This window comes from Cetorhinus maximus, chromosome 14 (genome assembly GCF_964194155.1).
Source record: "Cetorhinus maximus chromosome 14, sCetMax3.hap1.1, whole genome shotgun sequence".
NCBI classification, from domain to species: domain Eukaryota; kingdom Metazoa; phylum Chordata; class Chondrichthyes; order Lamniformes; family Cetorhinidae; genus Cetorhinus; species Cetorhinus maximus.
In genome coordinates, this window is record NC_135892.1 from 74,841,205 (window position 1) to 74,867,360 (window position 26,156).

The following is a 26,156-nucleotide window of genomic DNA, read 5'->3' on the forward strand; positions in this document are numbered from 1 at the left end:
ACTACTGCTGTGGATACTGGATGGACCCATCCCTCATAGTTTGATTGAATTCCCTACCTCCCTGAGGGATATGCCAACAATGGTTTTGCAAAGGAGATTGTGATCTTCAGTTGACTCGTCTGCCAAATAGGGGAGAGTTAATAGACCAGGCTTTCTAATAGCACTAACAGAAATACCTGGAAAAACTCAGCAGGTCTGGCAGCATCGGCGGAGCTCTTCTCCGCCGATGCTGCCAGGCCTGCTGAGTTTTTCCAGGTAGTTCTGTTTTTGTATTGGATTTCCAGCATCTGCAGTTTTTTGTTTTTATTTCTAATAGCACTGACTGACCGTACAGGAAAACCCTCAAATGTCTCTGTGGCTCAAAATCAAGCAGTTCCTAAAGGTTCTATTCATCTTAAGATTTTTGAGACAGATCTGGTGGGATACTTTGAAGAAGAAACATTTTTATTCATATAAGGTCAAAACCGCAAAGCAACCAGACATTAAACCAGGCTGAGGACACACCCAGATCTGCACTCCACCAAGATCATTTCCGCAACATTACAGGGGTGACAAGTGAGAGTCGATGATTTTTTCCAGCAGCAAGTCAATGGTTTCACAATTTGTAGGTGTAAATTGGGCCTGTTACTTGGCTGTGATTGTGAGTTTAGTGCACACATGGGGCAGTTCTCACAAAAAAAACGCACAAGCAGCTAAAAGCCACCAGTTTATCTTATCAAATCATAAACTGGAGGAAGGTTGTTGGTTACATTAATGTACTAAACTTAACGAGTGTAAAAGTAAATGGGGCAACTGCTGCGCTTAAGATTGTCCTGGATGCTCAGAGCTTTTCTATGAACAAGGGCAAGAATAACAAGCCCATGCTCAAACCAGGATCTGAGTCAAACGGCTGCGGACACGGCCCTAGGCCCCGCCCCCAGGCCCCGCCCCTCTATCTCCCAGGCTCCGCCCCTCTCTCTCCAGGCTCCGCCCCCTCTCATCCGGCCCCCCCAGGCCCCGCCCACTTCTCCCGGCCCCACCCCCCTATGCTCCGGCCCGGCCCCTGCTATCTCGGCTCCCACCCGCTCAAACGGAACCATTGTTCCCTGTTCTTCACCCCGGGGAAGGTTGCGAGAGCTACACTCGGGCTGCTGTTTCCGGTCAAGATGGCGCTGAAGGTTGTAGCTGCTTCACGTGGAGACGGTCGCCGAGTAGAAGCGGAATTCAGTGGTAAATGAACATGAGCGGAGCCCCGGGAAAGTGGTGGGAGCTCCGGCTCTTCAGAATATTTAGCGAAACGTCAGTAGGAGCGGTTGCGGTTTAAGGGATCCATGTAGCCTGCAGCCCATCGGGCCCGGTGACCAGTATTAACTTGAACCGTCAGACCGCATTTACATCACAGTTAAACCAATTCCCTGTCCCTTCTGCTCTGAATTGTTTGGATGATTTAGCCTAAAACCTTCCTCTCCGCTTCTCGCCTCCTTGTTTTATGTCTCTAATCTGTACGGTTACCAGCTACTTGTTTGAACGCCCCCAACCCCCCCCCCCCCCCCCCGTCTCCTCCCTGTCTCCTCCATTTGGCTTGAAGCATCACTGACAACTCCATCTTCCGCACACTTCTCAGTTTGCCTGAATCAAAGCAAGCACTGCATTGCCAATGGCACCAATATCTCTAGTTTTGTTGTCACTAGTGAATCCCATGGACCCACCCTTGGCCCTCTTTTCACCGTCTGTATATGTGCGCTCCCGGTCAACACTATCCAGAAACACATCAGTTTACGTATATATGTCTCACTTTCACCATTAAATAAAAGGCTCTTGCCACCTTGTCAAATTGTTTAATATCAAGATCAGATGGACCAGATCTCTTCCAGCTAAATATAGTCATAGAGTTATACAGCACAGAAACAGGCCCTTTGGCCCGTCATGTCTGCGCCGGCCATCATGCACCTATTTATTCTAATCACATTTTCCAGCACTTGGCCCGTAGCCCTGTGTGCTATGGCGTTTCAAGTGCTCATCTAAATACTTAAATGTTGTAAGAGTTCCTGCCTCTACCGCCCCCTCAGACTGAGGCCAACCTCTTTTACTCCCATCAGCATCTGTTTCCACAGTTTCATTGGTCTCCCTGGCTGTCATCTCAAGCTAAATTGGGGAAGGTGTAACTTTGGTAGCTGACTGAACTTTGCTTCCTCCTGTAATCCACTTCCTGTTTTGCAAAGTTGCACCTTTCAGATAGTTGTCTAATGTGTATCACTTATTCTGTGTAAGCCCAAGTACTGGGCTATACACAAACTTACTCTGAAACCTGCGCTTGCAAAGTTGTGAGGACCTATTAATAATATTCCCTCAAATTCATGTTACAGGTTCCCACCAGAAACACATTCAGTTTATTGCTGACTGAGTGTAATGCTAGGGAATTTAAGATGCTTTAGATTGTTGATTACATAAAGGTATTGCACTGAACAGTTCATTCAGATGCCAGGTTGCTTTCAAGAGTACAATGCTGTTGATGCTTTAAACAGTTCACTTGTGTGTGTACATTTGTAAATGTCAAAACATGTGGGAAGAAAAGAAAGAATGATAAATAAAGGCCCATGTCTTGTTATGTTAACCTGTAAATGCTGGACTATAGGTGTTGGTACCACAGTGATGTTTGTATTTTGCTGGAGTTGCTCAGTCTCAAAATTGCTTGCCGTCCAGCTTCACTCTTATTCCATTTGTACTAGCTGAATGCAGTCAGCTTTCGTAAATGTGTCAATGATGCCTCTACTTTTTTATCACTCCTCATTCCTCCATTGCCCCTGCTTGTGCACCATTGTGTCCCAAGCAAGTTACAACTTTCTCCAGCTCAGTCTTGGTAAGGCTGAAGCCATTATCTCTGACCCTGATTCAAAAACTGCCCATTTACTTTTTAATTGATTCACGGAATGTGGGCTTCGCTGGCTGGGCCAGCATTTATTGCCCATTCCTATTTGCCCTTGAGAAGGTGGTGGTGACCTGCCGCCTTGAACTGCTGCAGTCCATGTGGTGTAGGTACACCCACAGTGCTGTTAGGGAGGGAGTTCCAGGATTTTGACCTAGCGACTGTGAAGGAACGGCGAAATATTTCCAAGTCAGGTGATTCCAACCTTTTCCCGGCCACTCATCAGGCTGATCTAGACAGTTCACAATCTTGGTGTCCAATTTGGTCTTGAGCTAATATTAAAGCTCAACAGCTTGTCTGTTCGCTTCCTTCTGCCTCTGCAGTATTGCACCCGCCATCTCTCAGGCCTCTTTATATGCTTTTGTCACCTGCTGCCCTTTAAAGCGGCAACATGTAAACTGCTCATCCATTACCATTGTTCTCTGATTTACACTGGTTCCTATTCTTCATAGTTAATTCAAAAAGTTCTGGCCTTATCTATAATTCCTTCCCCACCCTAACTGCATCATTTTTATGACCCTATACCCCCTCCAGAATAATCAGTTAGCCTTCAGCTTTCTGTGATTCTCCCCTCCCTTCACCTCATCGGTCACCTCAATTCCATTCCTTGGAGCCTTCTTTCTAAATTTCTGTCATTTCACCCATAAAACCCCCCTCAAAATCTTATCACCCTTCCTAATTTCTGCCTGGCTTGGCATCAGTTTTCATTGTGCCTGTTTGTGAAGTGCTTGGGATGTTTATGATGCTAATGGAATTTTATAAATTCAGGTTATTGTGATCATTGCAGCAATTAAAATAGCCATATTAACTTTTTTAAAAATGTTTTCTCTGTGGTGGCATTGCAAAATGGGCACCGAAACATTCAGTAGGGCATGTTATATCATGATATTGATGAAGGCAAAGAAAACCGTCCAGATTCCACACCAGAAATGAGCATTAGCGTCTTTGCAAATGCAACTAGGAAGGCTAATGGCTTGGTTGAGGTCCCCTTTGCAAAGCCCTGCAAGGAAAGCTTAGTCTATATTTAGCCTAACCAGCAGTATGTTTTTTTAAGGGACTAGTTTACAAACAAAATGATCCTTGTTTGAATTTGGAACTGGGAGGTGCAGGAATGTTTCCCCTGGGTCCATTACAATACTGAAGACTGTTGTTGGCCCCTGCTTCCTCACGCTCTTCTGGGAGCTACCTGAAGACTGCTGCCAGTGGTCCAAAATTCAAATCCTTTTCACTGGCAAGTCATCTGAGAATGCCTACCTGCAACTCACCAGTCTTCGGTTTAAAAAAATAGGCCCAATATCAAGTGTGCCCCAAGTACATCAGAGTTTGTTCACTGTGCCCAGTTCACTCCAGTCTGTCAGCACAAACTGATTTCTAGATTGTTGTATCTAGTAAGTATGGCACTGCACTGCGGTAGCACAGGTCTTAGATTGCTCTTCGTTTAGCTTCTTGGGTTTTTTAATGTGTTTTTTTAATTGTTGAGTGACAGCAGCTTTTTCTAGTTATTCCATACACTTCATTTAAGTCTTGAAATTTGCGCTGCCTTTTAAAGGGCATGTTGCATGACTTCTTTTGAAGATGTGTGACAGGACCAACTGAAGTTTGCTCTCAGGCCTGAAACTGTTTGCTATGAGGTAGGTAGGACTTAAAATACTAACACAAGCTGACTGTTCTCATTCCCTATCTGCCCTGGCCACAGCCTATATTATAATATGCTGTGCACAGACGAGGTGCAGATCTGCGTTTTAACACTCATCAATGTGCTCCTGGGCCTGGCAAAGGTGACCATTCGCAGGCCCAAGTTGGATGTGCTCGCTGAAAATGGCTGTCCTGGCTATCTGCCTCCCTTCCACGGCCTTGTTTGTTCTGAGTGGCCATGGAGAAGGACCAAGTAGTAACTGCTGGTACGCTTGTGGCCTTCTGCAGCCAAAGAGCACTGAAGGTACGGGAGGACATATTGGACCTGGATGTCAGTCTTATTATTTAATTTGATAGGCTAGTTTTTTTAATGATTCTGTGTTCGATTAGTTGTACCTCTTAAAGAGGGGATGCTTTTATTAGGTTTTTGGTATCACAGCACTGGAGCAGCTAGGTGTCTCCTTCTCAGTTTCATAAGAAAAGGCATCCTGGTGCTCTGATGGTGGGTGTTAATCTGCTTGTACCCTCTGCTGAACCGCTCTTCTGTCAGCGTGCTTTTGTTTTGTTTGTCAACTTGGCCAGTCTATGCAATTTGACCACTAATAAATTCAAAAAGCCTGAAGTGCACTGGCATATCAAAGTGCCTCTGAATTACCCACACAAAAATCTAAGTAAATCAGAAATAGCCTACAATTGTACGGATTGTGCTGAGTATCCTTAAAATCTATGTTTGCAAAACTGAATTCCGGTTACAGGCAACAAATTAGTTACGTTAATCTAACAGGAATTCAGTTTTGAAAATAGAAAGTTTGAATGAAGGATCTAAAGGCACAATATGATGCAAATTTCTCATTTTTCCCTTAAATATTTCTAAGCCTGAGTATTATTAATTAGGTAAGCCAGAGCTTTGAGACTGCCGAACCTCATGATGACACTAGATGTCAGCATTGCACCAAATAAAATTCACAAGATTGCATTCTTAGATTCAGAGCAATATACTTGTCTGTTCTGTTTTAGATTCTGATGGAGATCTTGCAAGTGACTGCTTCTCTTCAGCTGAAGATGAGAAAAATCAAGATCCAGAGAATGAACTTAGAGAGGAAACTGTGGACCCGAATCCAGCAAATTCCAGTGCTGGCTGGGCAGATGCTATGGCCAAAATTCTAAGAAAGAAGATACCTGGGAACAAACCAACAGTTCTTGCTAAAAATAAAGAGAAACAGAAAGAAAAAGAAGAACGGAAGCAGGCAATGTTGGAAAAGATGAAACGGGTACTGATTGCATTGCACTCTAAGATTTAACAACTAACGTTTTTTGCATGGGCCTAAGGTGACGAAATATGTCTGCAGAAACTGAATTCCACATGGGAATAATGTACTGAATGTCATTACATCTTTACCAGGGTCATAGCATGTAGTTTTTAAAATGCATTTTACTTAAGTCGGAGAAATTCTTGAGATGTCAGTACTCTGCTTCTGCCTGTGTGCTTGACTGGAGATGGAAGTTGCCAACTGACAGTTTATATCTGAAGAATTGAAATGCCCTTCAGGTTCTAATGTTGATCTGTGGTGGCAAGTGGAGTAACTATTTACTGGCAGCTGGTAACTGTACCAAATGGGAAATCAAATAGATTTCTTTTATACCTGAAGGTGATAGAGCTGTGGAGCAAGTTACTAGGGAAGCCCATTGAAGCTGACACTAAAATGGGTTTTACATACAATTCAGTGTGTTTCTGGAGAGGAGAAACTGAGAAGGGAAGGTACATGGAGTTGACCAATAAAAAATCAAATGTATTTTCTGTAGCATTTGTGCATTATAACCAAGGTAGAGTGAATACCATTGTGAAATGATAGTTGATTTTCAAAACCAGGTGGTTTAATTTGCTTTTCCACACAAATGGCAGTGGCAGCATTTGTTACAACAGCTCCAAGTTGTTATAAAACTTGAGTAAGTTCCACTGAGCTTCCCAAACAAACATTACTGCTTTTCAGGTTTTCCACATTTTTGAATTGTCAGGTGTGCAAACATCTGAAATCCAAATCGTTGAGTCCACAGCTGTCACTGTTTCCAGACAATGTGTTCCAATTTGTCTGCTTTTTATTCTTGGCCTATGCCTGAATAGAAGCAGAGAGCATATAAAGCCAAAAAGGATGTGAATTGGGTTAGATTGCTAACTCCAAGTCACGTACAAATTAAACATTGCTTTAATCTTTTCTTCCCTTCTTATAGTATGTCTTGTTGGTGAAGTGATATAATATAAAACGGGATTGCTGGAATTGTGTGGTGTATATGGGTAAGCTGTGCTAAAATTGCACTTGGAGAGCACTTTGTTTACTGTTGACCAGTGTGGAATTACAAATGTTTCTCTTGGCCATTCGATTTGAGAAGGAGGGTTACTTAAGGGATGCTGGCATTGGATCTGGAGGCAGCAATGCCATTTGAACCCCTCAATCACTTTGTAAGCCACAAAATTTAAAGTTTGAGGAGTTTGTCAACAAACCCCCAAGACTGGATTACTGCCAGTAAGCCTGTGCCAGACCTCCAGCGTTTATGCTGTTTAGTAGTAAATTCTATTAAATTTACATACGTTTCTAATATTTCTGGAATTCCAGTTAACATGGCATGTTTGGAAAGAAATGATTCTGAGGGACACTGAGTGCAGTGGGTTAGTATATTCTTAACCTCTGGACTGGAAACTGACAGGAGGCAAGTTTTCTTTTCCCTGAATGCAGGAGTTCCATGTGAAACAAGTTTGTCTGGCTCCATGGCCATTCCTAGTGGATGTGGGCCTACCATATACAACTGCTTCTAATTCAATTTAGTTGATAATCTGGCAGAGACTGGTGTCAGAAAAGAAAATCTTATTCTGGTGCAGCTGGGGGTAAAGGCGCATTATTGAGATTTACTTTGTATCCAACCTGTGCTATACCTGATGCAGGAGTGCTTGAGACTGACAAGAGTTGAATGGGGCAAATACTTCATTTCAGACTAATGTCCCACACTGAGCACAAAGCTACATTTTAAGAAAAAATTGCTTTGCTGGCACCAGTTGCAGTATGGTGTTTACAGATGCCAGTAACTGTTTTGTAGAGGTTTTAGTTTTGCTGATGCTGTGGTCTCACCAGTTCCCAACAAATGTTTGGATATTTAATACAGTCATTTATTCATTAGAAACCTTTAGATTTCTATGAAGTTAAGACATTATTCAGCATGGTCTTAAATTAGCTTTCTTTGGCAGCTGGATAAAAAGAAAGAATGGGAACAGATGTGCAGAGTGAAACCTGATGTCATTCAAGATCGAGAGACTGAGAGAAACTTCCAAAAAGTAGCCACCAGGTAGGTATTGTGCAGCTCTGCATGGAAGGCACAGCATGAAGGGATTTTTCTTTTGAATAAGTACAATAGCAAACAGAACGCATGAAAGCAAATCCCCTTCCTCGATATCATGCCTTGGGATCTTTTACATCCACCCAAGCAGGTGGGGCCTTAATGCCTCATCCGAAAATGGCACCTCAATAGTGCAGCACTCCCACAGTACTACACAGGAGTGTCAGCCTTGAATTTTTTGTGCTCAAGCCCTGGAATGGGATTTGAAACCAGAACGACTAATAGGCGAGAGTGCTACCAACTGAGGTAAATTCCGTTGAATATCAAGGAGATGTAGCTAAAACGACATGCTACTTCGTACCGATTCGTGGACTAGCTAGAGTGGAGTATGGGTGAAATAAATGTCAGGTTGAGCACTGTTTTCCTACAGTCTAAAACTAGGATGTGCAAGACACAAGCCCAACGACTCTGCTAATTACATCATGTATTGAGATCAGCAACAAAGGAACACTTGGCATTTGAACTCTATTCCCTGATGGTTTTTTTTAAATATTTCTTGACACTAGTGTGTGTAAGTATAGGGAAAATGGGCAAATTGGCTAGAAACTAGGCAAATGTTTCCCTTCTGTGTGGACTGGGATGACTAACCTATTTGTTTAATACACAGAGGTGTTGTGCAGCTATTTAATGCTGTGCGAAAGCATCAAACGAGTGTGGATGAACAAATTAAAGAAGTGGGTGTGTCGGAACGAAAGCGTGCCAAGTTACTGTCATCTGTTTCGAAGAAAGATTTCATCAGTGTGCTCCGAGGTTCAGGACAGAGTGTACATCGGGACTCAGCAGAAAGGACGGCTACTGGTGGAAAACAGGTATGTGGAATTTTGTATAAACACTGGCAATTCTGTTCATCATGTGGAGATTGTGACATAGCCACATTTTAAAAGGTTTGGTATGTTCATCTGTTAATGATCATAATGATCACTGCCATGGCGGTTTTGATCTAATTAAGGCAGTGTTTTTTGGGTTTTTTTTTTGCACTGAGAGAAGCTAATTATTTTATTGGACTTATTAAACTGCTCTGCACTAGCACTCCAACTATGCTCAACTCTTGACAAGCGTAGGCTGCTGTCCAAACTCAAGCTGTTGGACTGGGACACCTGCCCTCAGCATCCTCAACGTCAGCATCTCCATCACTCCCATCTGGTAACTCGCCCAGTTCCACCTTGGGATCAGTTTTCAGCTGCTCTGTGCCGTAATCCTCAGAGTTGCTTGTGCCATTAGTGGGCTATACACCAGTGGTTTGGGATCTTCCTCTACCATTGCGACGAGTTCCGGTGGGGCCATCTTCAAACATGTCTTCAGGCGGCACGGCCTTGGATGAGCACCATTTCGGAGACTCCTCATCTCCGGAAGATTCTGTGGGCGGATGGTTCGGCCATGGGCCGATCCCGTTCCAGTCGGGCGTGATACTCCCTTACCAGCCAGGGGCAGCCCAGCAGGTTCTCGATGGGCACCCAGGTGTTGGCTTTGGGGCTGTAGCCCTTCCACTTCGGCAGGTACTCCACGTCCCCCCTCCATGTAGTGGGAATTCAGAATGGCGTCCACCTCGTACTCGGGTGCCGAGTGCTCACTGCTGGAGCTCGGGCCCCTCCGGCCCCAGGCGGGCGATCAGCTGGCTGACCGTTAGCGGGCGGCTGTGGCGGGCTTTGTGCATCTCTCCTCTCCTTGGTTCGGCTCCTTCCTCTTGCTGAAGTTGCACGGGGATGACTCCCTCCTAAACCGCAATCTTAATTGGTGAGTAGCAACACAATTTCCGGTGTTTCTTGCATAGACGCTCAACCCTTACTTTTTCCTTCTTGGAATATGGACATTGCTGGCAAGGCCAACCTTTATTGTGCACCATCATCATTCTTGAGAAGGTGGTACCGAGCCGCCGCTTTGAACCACTGTAGTCCACGTGGTTAGTTTGGGAGTTGCAGATTTTGACCCAGCACCAATGAGAAACAGTGATATATTTCGAAGTCAGGACGGTGCGTGATTTGGAGGGGAACTTGGAGGGTGTGGTGTTCCTATGTATGTGTTGCCCTTGTTGCTCTAGGTGCTAGAGGTCAGTGATTTGGAAGGTGCCGCCTAAGGAATCTTGGTAGGTTTCTGCAGTGCACCAGGTAGGTGATACACATTGCAGCCACAGTGTGCCAGTGATGGAGGGAGTGAATGCTTGAGGTGATGAATGGAATGCCAATGGGCAAGCGGAGAGTATTCCATCACATTTCTGACCTGTAGATGGTGGACAGACTTTGGAGAGTCAGGCAGTGATTTACTCACCACAGAATTCGCAGCCTCTTGGAGCCACAATATTTATATGGCTGATGCAGCTAAGCTTCTGGTTAATGGCGATCCTCAGGTTATTAATGATGGGGGATTCAACTTTAGTAATTCTGAATGTCAAGGAGATGTAGTCGAAACTACATTCGACTTCATATCAATTTGTGGACCAGCTGGTGTGGAGTATGGGTGAAATAAATGTTGTGCTGGTCGCTGTTTTCCTACAGTCTAAAGTAGGATGTGCAGGACACAAACCCAACCACTCTGCCAATCGCATTGTGTACTGAGGTCAGCAACAAAGGAACATGAAGCATATGATATCAAAAAACAGCTGAAGGCACTGGATAGTGCAAAGGACCTAACAACGTTCTGGAAATCGTACTGAAGACTTGTGCTCCAGAATTTGCTGCACCCCTAGCTAAGCTATTCCAGTACAGCTACAACACTGGTATCTGCCCATCAATGTGGAAAATTGCCCAGGTATGTCCTATCCACAAAAAGCAGGACAAATCAAACCTGATCAATTACTGCCCCATCAGTCTACTCTCGATCATCAGCAAAGTGATGGAAGGGGTTGTCAACAGTACTATGAAGCAGCACTTACTCAGCAATAACCTGTTCACTGAGAGTCAGTTTGTGTTCTACCATTGCCACTCAGCTCCTGACCTCATTACAGCCTTGGTGCAAACATGGATGAAAGAGCTAAATCTCCTGAGGTGAGGTGAGAGTGACTGTCATTGACATCAATCATTTGTCCGAGGAGCCCTAGCAAAACTGGAGTCAATGGGAATCGGGGAAAACTCTATGCTGGTTGGAGCCATACCTAGCACAAAGAAAGATGGTTGTGGTTGTCGGAGGTCAATCAGAACCAGGACATCATTGTGCGAGTTCCTCAGGGTAGTGTCATAGGCCCAACCATCTTCATCCTTCCATCATAAGGTCAGAAGTGGGGATGTTCGTTGACGATTGCACAATGTTCAGCACCATTCGCGACTTTTGTTTCTTGGACTTGGTGTTGCTCAAAATTTAAGCTTCCTCAGAACATTTTTCTCCTCCCTAACCTTTCTGTTACTCCCTCCTCTGACCCTTCTTCCCACCTGTTCAACAGATGACAAATTACATTTGCTTTCTAATGTTCATTTGTCCATACCCTCAGAACACCATATTTGCTCAGGCATTGACTCGTGTAGGTTTGAACAACACTTGGCTGTAGCTTGATGAACACGGTAGGACTTGTGGGCCACGAAGCTACGTGTGTATTACTTGAACAATGGCAGAATATGATAGCCTGAGCTTCGCTGTAGGTATTTCACAGAAGGTTTATACAACATTGAAAATATTGAGGAAAACCCCAAAATTCAGATTTGAGGTTAGATTCAAGAGGTTTTTCTCATGTGGATAGGTTTTGCCTCACAGCTATACCCATGAAAACATGTCACACTTGGTCCTTACAATTGAACAGGATAGAGAATGCACTAATCAAAAACAGGAAAAGATGGTGCAAGTCCTACCAATGAATAACTACCAGGATATATAAAAAGAATCAGCCCAACACTGAGCAATTAGCAAACCGTTACCAATAAGGAAAAGGAGAAAGAAAACCAAATAGTCACAATCTTTTATGCTTTTCGCTGAACTGCTTGTGGGAAATAATTGGGCCGGATCGTTGTGGAATGGGGCATCTCCCCTGTAAACTCATAATTTCTGCTCATTCAATTTAATCTGCTTCAGAGTGGACAGAATCTTTGAAAACGAGGGATAAAAATAATTTGTTTCATATTACAGAATCTCAGAATTGTTACAGCGCAGAAGGAGGCCATTCAACCCATCATGTCTACACGAACTCTCCAAATGAGCAATTCACCTAGCACCATTCCCCCGCCTTATCCCTGTAACCCCACACATTCTTCCTTTTCGGGTAACAGTCTGATTCCCTTTTGAATGCCTCAATTGAACCTGACTCCACCACACAGTCAGGCAGTACATTCCAGACTGTAGCCACTCGCTGCGTGAAAAGGTTTTTCCTCATGTCACTTTTACATTATCACAAATTTACCAGCTTGCATTACGAATCCAGTATCAGCTTTGCATGCCTCTAATTTATCTATAAGTATCTGTATGTGTTTTGTGTCCTAGCAGATAACATGTTTGAAAAGCACGTAAACCAAATTGTCCAGTTAAATTTCAGGGATATAACATTCATTGATGCGATCTACATGTAGATTTTTTAATACATTTTTTTCTTGCTTGGAAGAGAGAATTTCATTGTCTCATTACTTGAAGTGGGAATTATTACTTGAAATGATAATACCTAATTATTACTAATTAGGTTGCAGAACAGGTTCATATGAATTTTTTAAAAAATGCTGGGAATGCTCCCCAGATCAGGCAGTATCTATGGAGAAAGGCAAAGAAAAAGGGTCAACATTTCGGGTCTCTGATCTCTTATCAGAACCCCAGCTTTCTATGGAGAATCTGCAATATTTTGCCTTATCCACCCCAGCCAATAAACATAGGTTTCCTTTTACCAGATCAGTGTTTGTTGCTTAAGAGTCTCCAAACCAAATTATTTGTGCATTTATTTAAGCAGATTCTGTTTGATGTGGAATCCACACACTTTTCCCACTAAGGATACCCAGCATTACTGAGATGCAAAAAAACCTGTTTGCAGTTTGACAAGAACCAAGGTTTGGAACCTTCCAAATGTACAGAGAGATATTGTTGCAGTTTAGTCAGTTAAGCCTGTGCCACTTAAAAGCATTGAGCCTTAGCTTCCAATTAGGAGCAAACTACCCATTAGGGAATTAACTGCAGTGTCATCTTGGGCAAAGTAGGAATAATCCTAGTCCCAGTCATTTCTTCAGCTCTCGTCATTTCACTATTGCAAACTCCCAACTCTCGGCTCCCATTTTGGAACTAAGTTGACCTCAAAGACCCCTTGCATACCTTGTTTTATTCCTGTTCCTACTCCAAAGAGCAGGTCCTGAATGACATGTTAAGCAGCACATTTTGCTATAAGCTATATACATTGTGACCTCTTGCCGATGACGTGAGCACACACTATATACTCCCTCGTAATTGTTTCACCACTGGAAATGTGGAGCTTTAACAACTGCTTGCCTCTTCCTAATATCCAAACGTGACAGAGGCTCCTACCTATAACTATTTTTCCTCTTTTGCCACAAATCCACCTCGCACCTTGGTACCTGATCTCTCTCAAGGGACAAAGGAAACCAATGTTTCCTAAAAACTGAGGGATGGAGGGGAACTATTTGCATGCGCTTCTCTTGCCACAAGCTTGACCTATATAGAACTTTGCTGTCACTGAATAAAGATGAGTAAAACCAGAGCATGTTGCCCCTTCTCACCTGAGTCCTAAAGATCCTGCATTAATCACTACCCTCATTTAGCAATAGAAACATTTGTATTTTCGGTTTGACATCTTTTGAGAGAGCACCTGATCATACCCACAACAATATACCATTGGTTAGCTAGATGTTGAGGATGGTGAATGGAGTGCATCAGATTCTCAGATGAGTTGGCACAAGAGTGCTAAAATTGTTTCAAGGTAGGCAAGAGGCAATTTGGTGGTTTGTGACACTAATCATTAAGACTGATGCTATGTCTATTTAACATTCACCTTGCCTAGACCAACATTTTACTTTTGTAATGAGCACCCTCCACACCTCCCCACCCTTTTAATAGGCAATATAGACTAGTTCCTCAAATCCTATTTTCTGACTGGCCTTATCACCCGTGTTAATCCCTTGTGCAAATGGGCCTGTACTTCAGCCTGTTGAGGGATATGCCAATTTAATAAATTGCAGTCTCCATCAGATCTGAGTGCATCTTTGGCATTTGAAAAGCAGCAGACTTTGCCCTCATCAGTGGAAGGCTCTAAACACACTTTGTTTTGACTTAATTGCACAGGTAGCAAATCATCATCTGCTGTCATGTCTGCCTTTTTGGTCACAGGTTTAATAGTTAACAATGTGGTTGGGTGCTTTGTTTATTTATTTTGTACCATAGAGGTCATCAGTTACTATGAACAGGAGTGGTTCTTTTCTTCTATTGTTCATTCACGAAAGTGGATTTCACTGGCAAGGCCAACATTTAATGAATTTTCTTTGAGAAGGTGATGGTGAACGACCTTCTTGAATGCTGCGGGCTTGTGGTGAAGATACTCTCACAGTGTTGTTACAGTGAGAGTTCCAGGATTTTGACCCATTGATGATGAAGAAATGGTGAATATTTCTAAATTGGGTGGTGTTGAATTAGAGGGAAACTTAGAAGTAATGGTGTTTTACCCCTGACCCTATTCCACCATTCAGTAGGTTTATGGATGATCTGTATCTCAACTCTATTTACTTGCTTCATTTTGTAAAATTTTAATACCCTTATCTAATAAAAATCTATCAATGTTAGATTTGAAATTTTCAATTTGCCTATCCTCAAAACATTTTAGCTGCCTTGGGTATGATACTGGCCTTGCCAATGCAGAGTAAGAACTTTCTTCTTGTCAAAGAAGATAACTAGTCAGCAGTCTGAAGTTTACCAGCAATGTGGACCAAAGGCATTCTTATTTATTATTGTCAGCAACTTCAGCGTCCTACATAACTTGCAGCTGTGTTTAACAAAACTGTGCAGGTTATTCAGATAATAGACTTCACAAAAGTAGTCTTTTCCATTATTAAGTCTTAATGGTTTACTATAAAATTATAAGTATATTGATGGCTAGCAGCAAAGTTAGGTATACATTTTTATACTAAAAACTTAGAATGGCTCTAACAGTACCTCAACACTCGCAAGCTTCAAGCAACATTTCCATCCCTGTCCTACCATAATTTGCAGTCACCTAAAGCTCTTGCTCTTGGATGCTGAAGTTCAATTACTGAGGATGGCAGAGGCGGAACGTGGGAGCGTGGATCTGGTGATAGTAGTTGTATCTCGAGTGACGTCATTGAACAGGAATATATTGTCCATCAAGGGTAATGGTCACAAAGGAGGATCACTGCTTAAGGCAGTAACAAATGTCAAAAGTACTTAATTTGTAGTGAAGTGCCTTGGGATGTCCCATGGGTTGTGAGAAGTGCTCTATAAATAGGAGCTTTTTTCTTCTAATGATTTAATTTAGATGGTGGACAGGTCAAGTTTGGACTATTTTCCTAATTCCTCCTTGATTGCATCATTTAGTGGCTTTGTATCATATTTATATTAAAGACTAGTATCCTAAAATAAAATTCTTGCCCCTTTAGTTTGAACTGATGGCGCCCTGGATGCAACTGATTTATGGCTTTTTGTGGTCATTGTCAATTAATATAAAGCAGAAATGTTTAATAGTTATATAGTTAGACGTGATGCATCCTGACGTATGGGATTTTTAAAAATTTTGATGTTTCTAAAATTATTTGGCAGCTTGGGCGTGCAAGTATATTTTTATCCTTAATTCTTTTGGTGGTGAGCATTGGTATTTGATTGAAATTATGCCCATTTGTTTTTTCTTTAAAATGGTATAAGAATGTAATTTGTTTTCCAGTAAAGTGTGGCATTTAAAATATTGAAAAGGTGATGGGATACATGTCACACTTGTGTATCCGTTCTTCTAGTTTTTATGCAGAGAAATAGCCTGAATGGTTTGAGGTTTGACTGTTTATTTTGTGATTGAAAGAGCTGTTGGCTGGGGTCAAATATTTGCTTTCATTGCTTGAAACTGTAGTCTTTTTGCAGGTTTCGTATGCCCAGATTGAAGTCACTACCTCTGAGTGTGAGCCAGAATAGGTTTTATAAAACTTAAGGTGTCTTTTTCTCAGTAAATGACTTTGGACTTGACATTTTTAGGGGCACTTTGTTTTTCTCCCACCTCTGTGAAGTGTCAAAGTAATACCTAAGTCGAGTACTTTTCCATTTGCAACTTGTAACCACTTCTTATCCTGTGTTTTAGTAAGTTTTTTGAAGCATTGTGTGTCAATACTAAGACTTCATTAGATTGTGGAAGGTTTTTCCAAAAGAAGATTGGGTGTTGTAATTAAATACTTCAAGCTTATAAAGCTGAGCTTATGCGTACTAATGCTGAAATATTTGGAAAGATTTGGTGTGTTACCTAGCAACATGAGGGGACTGGGCTTTTGCTGAGCTCATTTCTATATAGTGTAGTTAGCTCTAGGCCAATGTAGAAGGATACTTTGGACAGTAAAAACAGTAAGTAAACCAGCTGGATTGCACTTTTTTTTAAATGTATAAATGCAGTCAGGGAAACAGAGATCCCTTTATGGATGCAAAGTTGAATTTTAAGTTGCACAATCTATTGAAATGTTACAGGTAATTTCAAAGTTTGTGAAAGCGATAAATTCAATTTTGATGATTTAACTTGGCAACATTTCAATATCATTAGAAACAAAGTTTACACAAGTCTTTTAAGCACGTATGACTGTTTTCTTGCCACCTCTGTCATGGATGAGAAAAATGCTACAAGGCAGCAGTTTAAGATTTAGTGTTCTGGACAACATCACAACTTGAGATATGTTGCAGAAGTGCAAAGTAAACTGCGGGAAAGACTTTTGGTTTGGGCACCTCCTGACAGCCGTTTTGGCTGAGCACATTGCCGATATTTCACTATTCGGTGGTTTGGACACTGACGGGTATGATATTGGCAATCTGCTGAGCCAAAACACCAGTCAGGAAGTCCGAACCTGTGTCATTTTCATTAACATCCTGTGTTGGTAAGCTGTGGGCACCCAGCAGGCTGCAGCTTGTTGGTTTTCCACATGGAAAGATGACACAGCTAGGCCTGCGAAAGAGGGTGGGGATGTGGTTGTGGGGGGAATGGCAAGACTGGGCTGGAGATTTTTGAGACTGTGCTCCTAATAAGATCCATTAAAAAAAAACATGCAAAACTTACCTTTTGGGAGTGGCTTCCAGTGATTGCTTTAAGGATAGCTGCTGGGATCTCGCGACACTTAGATGGAACTGATGTACCCATTTCTCTTTAAACATTGCAGTCAGAATTTTATAGCAGACATATGACCCCAGTTTACTTAACCAAAAACAGGCTTCTTACCTGTTTTAGGCAGGAGTATTGAGCAACCATTAAAGGCCAGCCTAAAACTTGATTGAGACAGGCAAATGGGCTACATGGTCCCTATTGAACTTTCAGTTGCTAGTCATTCGCTTTTAGATATGAAACATGTGACCAGCAGTTGAAGTTCTGCCCATACACCTAGGTTTCCAAAAGGAGAAGCTCTGAACATGAACCCAAAAAATGTTTGAAATATTAAATGCCGTACTGGTTGACGGGCTCATCTTACATTAGTCCCTTTAGCTTCTGTGAGTTGATTTTTTTCTTCCGGTAAAGACATAAAATTGAATAATTATCACTGAATACTGTTTTTGCCATTGGTGCAACAGACATTTAATTTGGCAGAAAGCTAACTTCAAATATTCCAAAATGGTTGAAGTTATGTACAAATATATTATACCACTCTTTTAGGTTAACGAATAGTGTCTTACATAAGTGTTCTCATACAAAATGAAATCCAGCTGGCTTTGAGAATTTTTCAACAAATCCATAGTTAGCTAACTACTAAACCAAAGACTCATTGCATAATTGTGCCTGTTTAGTTGAACAGAATCTAAACAACTGAATAAGTATATATGCTGTACTTTAGCTGGTTAGCTTTTTGATACCCAAGTGATTGCATCAACTCAACTGAAGAAAACTGACCATTATACGAATATAGTGAGTCATTTTGTTAAATTATCCTCTTATTTCCATAAACTATGAATAATTGACAAATTTGACATTTTCTTTTCTTTTCTCTCCATCTTTCTCCCTTTTCCAGGTCGCTCTGGCCACTGCCAGTATCTGACTGCTTAACAATTGGTGCAAAAAAGACTTGTAATTTGGTTGTACTAATTAGCACAAGTCAATTGTATCAATGAGCATGCCAATAGAATCTCCATTGTTTTCACTTCAATCTCATCTATATTATTTCTTAGTGAAAATGAACAGCATTAAATAAATAAGTGCTATTCACCAGTTCTTTAAAAATATGATTAACGTTTTTGCCTCCCTGCAACGTGCTATCCATAATAGTAATGCTCTTAAAATTGTAAGAGAAAACTGTAAAGGTATAAATATATTTATATTTATAAAGGTAAACAAGTGCAATTGGCATACTCTTCCAATGACAGAATGTTCCATGACATTTGGAAGATGTTTGTTAATTCATGATCTGATTCATCATTTTAAATATGTCAGACTTCTGACTGGATCATTTTGGATTTTACTAGCAGCCTTTTGGTAAACTTGAGCCTGGCTATTCATATCACCTGTCCACTTAATTTGTGGTTATAAAAAGACAAGGCAAATTCTTTGGAAAGGTCCACACATCCAACAAAACAGGCTGTTGCAAATCCCAGCATATTTGATGTGAAAAGGATAATAAAACCAATGTTGCAAGATTCTAATATTACTACTGACTTTGAGGAAGACAGTTGGAGGCGATCTCTAAAAGAAAGGCGTCTCAGCGGGCTCACTAGAAAATACGACTGAAGTTAATTAAGCCTTATTTAAAGGATTTTATCAAGTTTGTACTTAAAATATATCAAGCAGAAGAACTTATGGTTTAGAAGTGCAAGTATACTCAAATTTTTAAATCAAATATGAATGATAAGGTTCATTGTTAGAGTTGCCTTACGGACAGGGAAGAAAGATAGACTGAAACCCTCAATTCCCTTTCCCTCCTGTCCGTAATCTGTGTAGTTTAATTGTAATAAGGCTGATGTGTGTTCCCAAAACCATGTTATTGTGTGGTTAATTTAAAAGTCACCAGCAGCAGACTTTCATGGATTTAAACATGGAGTATTATTTATTCACATACACATCCTGGAAAGTCTACGCTACATTAATCACACAGCATGCACCCAAGAAAGATACAATTAAAGAAGGTGGTGCACTTCCGCGGTATTAAAACCAAATGGAATAGTTAGCAATTCACTTGTCTTGGATAGCCCAGTGTAGGGAAGGAGCTTTTCCCATTCTGGAATTGAAATTCAGGTGGCTGGGGTCAAACCCAGATTAACTGCAGTGTTCCTTTGAAGTAAATATTGTTCAGCAGGTCATGTAGACAGGTCCTGATGGCTGTTGTAACCTGAGTTCCAATTTATTATAGGCAAAATCAGAGCTGTCCGAAACAGGTTGGAGGAGGCTTTTAAAAGATTTTAGGCTTCACAGGTCTAAGACAAGATGACATTGCCTTTCTTTGCAGCTGTGATGTTGTTGCTGGTGTTCTGCAGACTGCCCAGTCTCTCTCTCAGTTTTTGGATAGAAGCATTTCAAAATCAGAGGGCAATTTAGATCACATGATGAATGGCCATTGATACACGATGGAAAACAAGTGATGGCCCTTCATAATGAAGAAGGCATTTCAGTCACATGGTCAAAAGGTATTGATATGCAATAAATGGCCTTTAGCATTTCAGTCTCGATAGCTCCCCTTTGTTATATGGCAGACCCAGAATCAGAGTCTGGGTGTTTATTATCCCTGGGTTTTGGAGTAAGCCTTGACAATTAAAGGTGTGAAATTTCACAGAAGAGTGCTTTTTAGGTATGTCCATTCAAGAGCGATGCCTGTCCATTACAATCCGATTTGGAACTTGCCAGAAAGCTTGCTAGGCTGTTAAAGTTGCAAAACTCAGGTGACCCCTCGGCAGCCATCTTACAGTTCATCAGGGTCCATTTTAAAAGGAATACAGTTTTTAAAAAAATGTAATATCTTCATCCCTGCACTGGCATGCCAGTTGTGATTTCTATCTTTTAATGAGTTTAGAAGCAAATCCTAGAATAGACTTAGCACTAATATAAGATTATTTTCTTGTTCATTGTTTATTAAGTTCTTCTACACTTTGTACAAACTGGCTGGGGAAATGGCTTCTGCACCTGCAAATCATTCTTTCAGACATAAAGCTAAACTCAGTCTACCTGTTCGGTAGTTTATATGAAAGTTAAGGATCTCATGGCAATATTTGAAGAGCAGAAATTTCTTTTTGTCCTAGCCAACATTCCTCCCTCAACCAGTAGCACCACTGAAAACAAATGAACTGATCATTCATCTCATTGCTGTTTGTGAGAATCTTGCTGGATCTAAAACAGCTGCTGCATTTATCATACAGGGTTTCAAAAATAATTCCTTGTATGATTGAGATGTTCAGTTGAGACTAAGGCACTACTTAAAATCAAGGCTTTTTGTAAGCTTTATGAAAAGAGAATGGATTCAAAAGTAGGACAAATGGAAGCTGCATTTTGAATGAATTGCTTTTGTGAAGTTGTTGCATTTCAGCAAATTGTCCTTGGGATCTCCTGGACATAGGTAAATGCCATGTGGTTAAAATATGGCACTAAAAATGAGCCTCGAGCAACAGCATTTGCCTTGTAATACTGCAGGTATGCTTTCTGTATCAACTTCGTATCAGTATGATTCAATTAACAGAATTAGTACTCTCTGCTGTGTCAAAGGTTTTAGGTTCAGGTCTCCAGAGCTTGAGCATATAATCTAGGTTATCACTAAATGCAATACTTGGGGAATACTGTGTTGTTGGATGTGTCATTCAAAGTGACACCTTACCCTTGACTGTTTTCACAGGGCAGGGAATTCTAGTATCTTGGCTGATAAACTTCCCCGGCCAAAAATACCTAAAAGAGATTCATCTGGTTAATCATCTCATTTACTATTTGAAAGATCTTGTTGCACATAGATTGGCTACTGTGTTTACGTAAGTGAAGAGGTAATTTGTTTAACAGTACTTTGATCATTTTCAGCAATATGTTGAGATGCAAGCCTTTTAATGACTGGGCTTTATCCCAAATTGTTCAAAATTAGTCATCTAAATTACTTAGGTTTGCAAGTCATCATTAAAAATTGTTTAATTTATTTTGAATAGTCTGTTTTAGGAAGTTGTGTCTTAACTAGACTTTGAAGGCTTGACTTCAAAATTGAATGCAATTGCCGATTATTTAGTTTGTAGTTAACAATACCAAGAACAGTCTAATATTACATTAGGTACGTGGATAGGAAAGTGACTTGTGGGGAGGGTATTGAATGCCTATCTTTTAGTTAATATGGATTCAGCTGGCTCCTAAACTAATGAAAAGTTATCGACCTGAAACGATAACTCTGTTTCTCTTCATTGATGTTGCCAGACCTGCTGATTATTTCTGGCATTTTGTGTTTTTATTTCAGAATTCCAGCATCGGCAGTATTTTGCTTTTGCCCCGAACTGAGACTCTGGGTCCAGTCTAAGACTCTGCATGTGGAGCTTGACACTTTAGTAATCAACATAAACATCAGTCAATCCGTTCATAATTGAATTCCTTTAAAAAAAATTTTTTAAAACAATCATAATTTAATGTAGGTCAAAATTTGAGGATTATTAAGTTTAAAACAAGTTTCTTTTATGGCTAGGAAGAAATAAACTGCCAGGTAGAAGAGATTCTTCCATTTTTCTGACTTCACACATGGTTTTAATGTGAGTTGTAGTTTCGGCCCCACCGATCAGCAGCAAGAGAAAAGAAGTCTTGTAATTGGCTGCTGATCAGAGCAACTCCAAATGTTGTGCTTTTGCATTTGATCTGTTCATGAAATTTTGGCATGGATCCTGATGGAAAGGAAAGAATGTCAAGTATAGAGCCACGAACCAAACTAAACTATTGGAAAAAATATGCTGCAGGAGATCAGTGAAATTGCTATTCTTGTCATTGAAAAATCTAATTAAAAAATGTTGTATGGCACAAAAATCCTTGGCTCCAATAACTAATGTTAACCATGCTGATTGTTTCGCATTTGTCATTGGGATTTTTCAGGTAATCACAAACTAAGTCCATTCGCTTGACAGATAGGAATTTTCCAATTACCAATGGGCATGCACTGCTGAACCGCCCAATTAAGTTATTTATTTTTTTTCCCTCAAACTAAGCAATCTGGAGCTGACAACTACTACAGACCAAACCACTCATAGTTTCTTCATTGTATTCAGTCTTTACTTTCTTTCCATTAGACCAGTGCCTATAATTAACATTTGCAATTTAATACACGTTTCTGTGAAAAGAAACCACGAAATGTACCCTTAAAATCATTTAATGGTGGAAATTCTTGAAGAGGTTTTCCTATATAGGTCTAATTTTGAAATTTCACACGGGAGGCAGAGATCCAATAATAGATTTTCCCCTTTTCAGTGTTTTACATAGTTTAAGCCATTAGATAAAAAAACTGAACTTATGGTATTCTGGGTAAGGTTTTCTTGGCATTGCAAAGGAATGATGTTTGCTTTGGAGAAAAAGGAGCTTATTGCCTCAGAATGTGTGATCAGTGGAGGAAGAACGATGCTGACATTTGTTACATTTACAGCTACCCACACACTTTTCATGGGCTTTGCATGATGACTTACAAAAATAGAGATTCATTTTGGTCTCGTGTTCTACAGAGGGGATCTGGGACCTGTGCAAACAGCGACATGTTTTCAACCAATCAGATTGATGAACATTTATTGAGACAGAGTTTAAAACAGGAAGTGTATTTAATACAATATAAAATCATGTCAGCAAAATAGACAGAAAGTAAGATGAGATTGAGAGAGGGATGAGACAGTTAAAATCTGAAGGAATGAGCTTTTCAATTGTAAATTTTCAGTGCCAGAAAGGTTGTTCAGTAATTTAACTGTATCACGTCATTAAAAATTCTTTAATGAATAAACCTCAACTTTTTTCTGACGTGTTTAGTGGGTATCCTTCATGAATTTTAGTGCTGAGACTCTTGATGAGGTGTTGGTATAACAACGCTTGTGGAGGCCCACGACAACTTTGGCAGCAACTTTCCGATTTGCAGAACTGAACATGTTGCTGTCCGTAAAAATGCTGAGTGCTGATCATCTTTGAGATGTTTAAATGATGAACTGCAAATTCATTGTGGAAAGAAAGTGGTGAAAATGTCTTTTATAATCATGCAGACATTTAAGCAAAAGAAGGAAGGTTTAAAGAGGAAGGTGGTAGGGGAGGGGTGGGGGGTTGGTGGCAGGGGGAAACTTGGTCCTATCTGTGCTGAATTATTTTCTGTTAATTTCTCCTGTTTTTATTTTGTGGGCCAGGAGTTTGGAAATAGCAGCACTTGGGATTGTTGGTGGCTAAATCATAGGTGGCTAAATCTTAAATCATCAAAAAGTAATGCAGTTAGCAAATTGCAATATATACAAATAGACTTGCACGTTGACATGGCTGTATGGTATGCATCTCTGCACCTGCAAAGGCAACAAGATTGAGCAACCCTGCCCCAGAGGGTAAAGATATTGCCTAGTAATACTCAGCAATACAAAGTCCCAGGTTCAATCTCTGGCCTGAGTTGACTTATGTCACATGGGGTAATATTTGGATGTTAGATTTACGATAGAATATAAAATTCATATTATTGATCATATTTAGTGATTCTGGCTGGAAAGTACATGATCCCAGGTGGAAAGTGCTCAGATGAAGACAGGATCTGACTTGGTTGGACGCCCTCTGTGTTGGGGAGTCCAATGGCACTATCTAGGCACACATAAAGAATGGTCACTTTGCCAAGGTATTGGAGGGTTACTAGCGCCTGTGTGAGCGTACCCTAGCCTGTCGGAGAGGAGAAGGTAGTTTGCTTGGATTTGTAAACACCCTTGATTTGTTTATTTTATTTTTGAATTTTGGTTGTACCCATGACTCCATCAGAGCTCCAGGTTCTCCTGGAGAATTGATGATTGTAACCTTAAACTCCATTTGAAAACAATTCAATAATTAGTGTTTTTATAGCCCCGATGCTGTTCTTGAATCTTTAACGGCAGTAATGATTGTCGAAATATATTTTTTCCATGTGGTATGTGCAGTCACTAGATAACCACAATTTTGTGTGGTTATAAATTTCACACTGTGTCCTGTAGCTATAATTCATACACAAGCCCTTTGATGCTTAAATTGCATCAACCTGACACCTCCTGGTAATTTAGCATTCCCTTGCAGAATGCTAATGAACCTAATCTAAACCATGCCTGTATCACATTGAATACATTGTTATAAGACAAAGATATTAATACTGACTCCTCCATTCACCACTGTGAACAGTGGTTGAACCATTGGGGTGTGGTAATAATGTGTGCTATTGTGGCTTTGCAAAGTTCAAAGGGTGTATTGGGTAGAAGATTCAAGAGCTATCTACCTCACAATTGATTCATATCAGTATCCACAACTCTTGCCAGCTTCAAAGTTCCTTCTGAAGCATGCTAAGAAAAAATAAAGGCTCATTTGTTATTGAAGAAAAATTAGAAGGACCAAAGTTCCAATGCTGATTAAGCTGTAGGTAAGTAAGAATGTTTAGAACTCCTAGCTTTCAATTAAAGGTTTTCCTTCGGGCAGCGAGAAAGGTTTAGAGACTCTTTATTACAAAATGGTTTGGGGGCTTCAGGGCTCAGGACCCACTTCAAAAACTTCGCTGCAAAACCAACACTTTTCGTGTATTTTATTGAAGATTTTCCTGTTAAAAGAAAATTAACGAGGTTATCTGCTTTAATGTTCCCATGCTGCTGTCAATTCTAACAGCGCAAGAAAGGGACTTTACATCAAAAAGCTGGCCAGTGCCTTGGCATTGTATCGTGGGTCGGTGTAATGCTGAAAGTTGCCTCAGAGTGGCGCTCCAGCTCCACCTTAATCCTTTCTCTGTACGGTATTCTGTTCTCATATCCAGTTGTAAAATTCTACATTGCTATCGTATAAACTAACTTTTGAGGAAAGGGAGTTGAGGGAGAACTCACGGCTGATTTCAACTACTGAGCCGGATGCCTCTAGTTTTAAACACAAATATAGGAAATGTTGTACAAGATTGCTTCCGTTTGAACCAACCGACCGCAAGAGAATGAATTAGTGCCACCATAACAACGTTTGACTCGTTCCAAGCACAGATCTATATTATAGTCATCAGACTTCCTAAAAGCCAGCTTTGTGCCATGTGAGGTAATGTAGCACATAAAGGGAATTTGGTTCAGAGATCAAAAGAAATATTGTATCTCGTTTCAAGCGGGTTCATTAAATCCATGTTCTGTATCGGATTCGTATGCCAGGAAATATTCTAATGAGCCAGCACCTGGGGGGTTAAAAAAAAATACCTCCGATGAGTGTTCAGACTGCCAGAGTTAATGAAAATGTGAATCTTATACGCTCATTTGTGCTTTTGATTATATTTCATAATGCACTGGTCTATTGCAGGTTGAGGTTAAATCAGAAGATAGTGCAACATGGAACATATTACGTGATGACTTCATGATGGGAGCTACAATGAAAGACTGGGATAAAGAGAGTGACGAGGAGGCAAACACTGATGTAGCTGCCGGGAAAAGTGATGCAGACCGATGAACCTTGTGATCATTTGGACTTGGCGCAAACCAATGTGAACTGCAAAAATGCTCATTCTGTGAATGCATGAAATTGTGTACGATAGGGGGGACGAGCTGCCTTTTAAATAAAGCACTGTTTCTTTCCAAGGACTTCAAAATAAACCTGTTCCAAATCCAAACATTCCACCGTATTTTGTGTACAGATCCCTTCAGAACAGAATGATGATCTGGAATTCAACGGAAGAATCAATGCTGGCTGAAATAGTAACAAGTCAATAAAGACGAGTATTAATTCAGATTTATGCTTGTGAGTTGTCCCATTTACTAAGGGCTGCTCCTTGCTGGGAGGTGCACCAATCATTTTGTCTCCTTTAGACAAAACAGGTCTGCCTTTTATGCCCCTAACAAACATCTGCGGTTCATATACAACGAGCTAGTCATGAAGACTCGAAACGCTAACTGATTTCTTCTCCACCGATGCTGCCAGACCTGCTGAGTTTTTCCAGGTAATTCTGTTTTTGTTTTGAGCTAGTTTGAAATTAGGTAGGGAAATGGGGCGAAAATT

General features: G+C 40.8%; 1 protein-coding gene across 1 annotated transcript; it reads left to right on the forward strand.

The window, feature by feature from the left end:
* Positions 1-1,076: 1,076 nt before the first annotated feature.
* On the forward strand, positions 1,077-25,889 carry rrp15 (ribosomal RNA processing 15 homolog). The gene is made up of 5 exons (XM_078557090.1): positions 1,077-1,209; positions 5,558-5,811; positions 7,779-7,876; positions 8,535-8,736; positions 25,464-25,889. Exons 1-5 carry the CDS (start codon positions 1,146-1,148, stop codon positions 25,608-25,610), a joined length of 765 nt encoding a protein of 254 aa, XP_078413216.1. The 5' UTR covers positions 1,077-1,145; the 3' UTR covers positions 25,611-25,889.
* The last annotated feature ends 267 nt before the right edge of the window (positions 25,890-26,156 follow it).

What these genes read in the sequence shown, in the direction of transcription:
- rrp15 (XM_078557090.1), top strand. Translation starts at nt 1,146, where the DNA reads ATGGCGCTGAAGGTTGTAGCTGCTTCACGTGGAGACGGTCGCCGAGTA. An exon ending in TGTTGGAAAAGATGAAACGG is followed by an intron (nt 5,812 to 7,778) that starts GTACTGATTGCA and finishes TTTCTTTGGCAG; the next exon opens with CTGGATAAAAAGAAAGAATG. An exon ending in TTCCAAAAAGTAGCCACCAG is followed by an intron (nt 7,877 to 8,534) that starts GTAGGTATTGTG and finishes TTTAATACACAG; the next exon opens with AGGTGTTGTGCAGCTATTTA.